The 3,430-nt window shown below is 52.3% G+C and overlaps 1 protein-coding gene across 3 annotated transcripts in view; it reads left to right on the top strand.

Annotated features, from left to right (window-relative positions):
- Window positions 1–1,714: 1,714 nt before the first annotated feature.
- Window positions 1,715–3,430, top strand: part of KIF2A (kinesin heavy chain member 2A) — a 123,915-nt gene continuing 122,199 nt past the window's right edge. Inside the window, exon 1 of one of the 3 annotated variants that reach the window (XM_006891507.1) lies at window positions 1,715–1,829. In XM_006891507.1, coding sequence (XP_006891569.1) covers window positions 1,766–1,829 — 64 coding nt within the window. In that variant the 5' untranslated portion in view covers window positions 1,715–1,765. The remainder of the gene's footprint in view (window positions 1,830–3,430) is intronic. The other 2 variants (XM_006891508.1, XM_006891509.1) reach the window with 2 other exon arrangements.

Here is a 3,430-nt window from a genome sequence, read left to right as displayed (position 1 = left end):
GTCCAGCTAAAACTGGAACATTTTACACTAAAGAAGAAAAATCTGAACTGGTTTGGTGAAATCTTATTCTGAATGTCTACCAGAGTGAAATGTACAGTAGTACAATTTCTGGGATGTAAACTAAGTTATTCTCTACAGTGAGGTTTTTCACAGACATTAAGTGCCCTGTATCCACTTTAGAATGCATTTAAGGGATTTTTTTCTTTTTCTTTCGTAAATATATCTCCAGTATGCTCAGGTTACAAATCAAGTCCAAGTCTTTTAACAATTTTGTAGGGTCTACTGTCTACTTGTTTTATTGCTTGTTAGTTGAAAATTCCAAATGCCACTTACACACATATATATCTGGTTTCTAGTGTTTAAATTTTTTAAAGATGCGTGCTTGGGAGGGTGGAGGGACAGCGCAAGAGAGGAAGACCCTCGATGAGATGGATTGATTCATTGACTGGGGTAATGAGGGGTAGGTGTGTCTGGCACAGGATAGAACAGGGTTTAGGGCTGTTGAACATAGGATCGCTATGAGTCGCAGATGGCACATTACAACAACATTTTTAGTTCTATTAAGGGCATTAGCAATCAGAAATTGGGACACGAAAAATACGTTTTCTCAATATCAAGTTCCAATACTGGCAACAAGAGTCATAGATTTGGAGGTTCTTACACAGTGTTGTAAACAGTTTCCATGGTCCCTGTCCCTATAGCCTTCCTGCTCTGGCAGAATGCGGTCTTGTTCGCCACACCATTGATGTGGTCAAACTAGTCAAGTAACTCTTGACTAGTCATTTGGAGAAAAGGCACATTCCTTAGTGAAGCTGATGTGTCCTGCCTTCACTCCTTGAGTCATTGTTATTGAGCCTTATATTAGGGCTAGAATGCTAGCATCTGACGCATCATAAATGCAAAAAAGTTGCTCCACTGCAGGGCTCTCCCTACCCCAGTGGCGATAAGCTCAAGCAAGGTCATGAAGAGGTGGATTTTCATTCTCTGTCACTTTAAAGGTGTTTTTTTCTCTTTTTCCGTAAGTGGAAGGGAAGATTCGGAGGATTGCATGACTCCAGAATCTGCAGGGGCAAGTAGAGAGGTTCAACAAAAGGGTGCTTTCAGTGGACAGTCCTTACATTCACACCGCTCAGCCCGCGCTCCACCTAGAAAAGCCCTGAAAACTCGAAGCCTTAACTCAGCCGGGTTACGCAGCGCTAACGCAAATAAACCAGAGCAAAGAGAAATCCACTGGCTTCACGGAATCCCGCCTCTTTTAAGCCGCGTACTGAAATCAAACGCGACGCTCACTCGTGGGAGGCCGGGCCGCGCATGCTCCGCTCCGTCACCCGGGCAAACGGCGATCCCCGCCTGCCCACCTCGGAGCTGGGCGGAGCCGCCTCGAGGCGGCGGGGAAAGGCGAGCCGAAGAGGAAGACACGCCGGAGGCCCGCTCTGCGCAGGCGCGTGGCGCCCCGCCCCCCGCAGTGTCGCCTCCCGGGCGGGCGGTGCGGGCCCTCCCACTGTCCCCCGCGCTGTCTCTCCGCCCTGGCCCTCGCTTCACCCCAGCACCCCAGTGTGAGCGTCCTCCTGCCGGCCTGTAGGCCGGCTGCTTCTGCCTGCCCTGCCGCTGCTCCTCGCGGCCCCATCTTGCGTTCACGCTGTCGCCCGGGCCAGCGCGGCCGCGGGCAACCGCTCCCCCTCCCACACCCACCCCGCCCCCTCCCTGCCTTTTCCGCTCTCCTGTCTCCCTCCCTCGGCCCGCAGCCTCTGCTCCAGATGAGGTGATGGCAGCGTCCAACTTCGGCAAGATCCAGATCGGGATTTACGTGGAGATCAAGCGGAGCGATGGTGAGCCACGCCGCTGACCGGGCCAGCCCGTCATTAGGGTGTGCACCGAGGGGACGCGAGCACTGGCCACCTCATTGATTGCTCCGTGGGCTGTGGGGGCGGGAAGGCGGCGGCCGCAGCGCTTTTGTGTGTGGTGTGTGTGTGGATGAGGCCGGCGTGGTGTCCGCCCCGGGCGCCGCGGTGGTGGTGGTGGCCCTTGCGGAGGGTTGCGGACACTGCGCGGCGGGGCACGGAGCCTGAGTGTCATGGGCAGTGTCTGTAGGGGCTTCGGCAGACGCGGTGCAAGGGCCCAGGGTGGGGGCCGGGAAGGCGGCCCCGCGCTCCTCTCGCGATCGCCATCCTCTCTGGCCGTTCCAGCCTTGGAGCGAGCGGGCTTCGAGTTGGGATGACCCTACCGCGCGTTTCCATCCCGGCCTTTTCATTTTTACTGGCCTCCTCTCTGAACGTTAGGCGGGTTGGGAGGGGTAAGGGTAGTGATCTCTGTGTGGGGAACCGACTTCTGCATAAGAGGCTGGGGCGGGGCGGTGGGGGTGGTGGGCAAAGACCAATTCGTTTCCTTAAGCTGCTGTCTGATTTGGGGGCCTCTTCGGCGCCTGTTTTTGGAGCCTGTTCCTTGCCTTTTTTGCTAAGCCTCTTCTCGGGGAGAAGGATGTAGACGGTGCTATGCTTTGCCATGAATAAGGATAGGGGGAGGGGACAGTGGGAAGAAATAGTCGATAAGCTGCTCAAAGGTGATGAGACTGAACGGGAAGGAGAGGCCATGAGCACCCTCGTTGCAGGGCCCTGCCGATAGGGTGGGGGTGGGGACCGGATGTTGATATTTTCACACCCTCGGGAGAGGTGTAAGGAACGTGATGAAGACACTTGCTTTATTTTTTTTTTTTTTTAAGCCTCAGGCTTATTTATTGCTTTATAGCTTGATCTTGAAGAAAATGTTTTGTGGCTTTTGGGATGGGCAGTCAGTGAAGTAGGTCTCTGGACAGGGAAATAATCTGTGTAGCAAAGGAGAAAAGGAAAATGGATTACTTTCACACTGAATATCAAAGTATTTAGAAGTGTGTGATGTTCTAGACTCCACCTCTATACCTGTTCTATTGTAGCTTGCTTAATGCCCCTCAGCCTAGTAACCTTGCTGTCACATCCACATCCCCTTGGTATCTAGCAGCTTGACCACGTTAGGTGGAGCTAAATTGGCTTATGTTGGCTATGTGATAGGCTGAGAATCTGTGGTGGAGTGCCTGCCTTTTAGGTTGCACTGCAAACCAAGTTGTCAACAGTTCGAACCCGCCAGATGTTCTACCCAAGAAAGAGACTCTCCTGTAAAGATTTGCAGCTTTAGAAACCCAGTGGAGGGTAACTATGACTATGAGTTGCATTTCACTGGAGACATAGGTTTTATGTAATCGAAAAGCTCTGGTGACTGAGTGTTTAACGTATAGGCTATTAACCCAAAGGTTAGTAGTTCAAATCGACTAGTTGTTTTGTGGGAGAACAGGGACCTGGCTGTTTTGGTTAGTTAACTGCCTAGAAACCTGGTGGAAGGTCACCCTGAATTGGTTGACTTGGCTGCCTGGTTTCTCGAGAGTGATTTGGTGTGGTTC

This window comes from Elephantulus edwardii, unplaced genomic scaffold, assembly GCF_000299155.1.
Source record: "Elephantulus edwardii isolate Elephantulus edwardi_28Jun2011 unplaced genomic scaffold, EleEdw1.0 scaffold00099, whole genome shotgun sequence".
NCBI lineage: Eukaryota > Metazoa > Chordata > Mammalia > Macroscelidea > Macroscelididae > Elephantulus > Elephantulus edwardii.
This window is presented reverse-complemented; position numbering and strand designations above follow the sequence as displayed.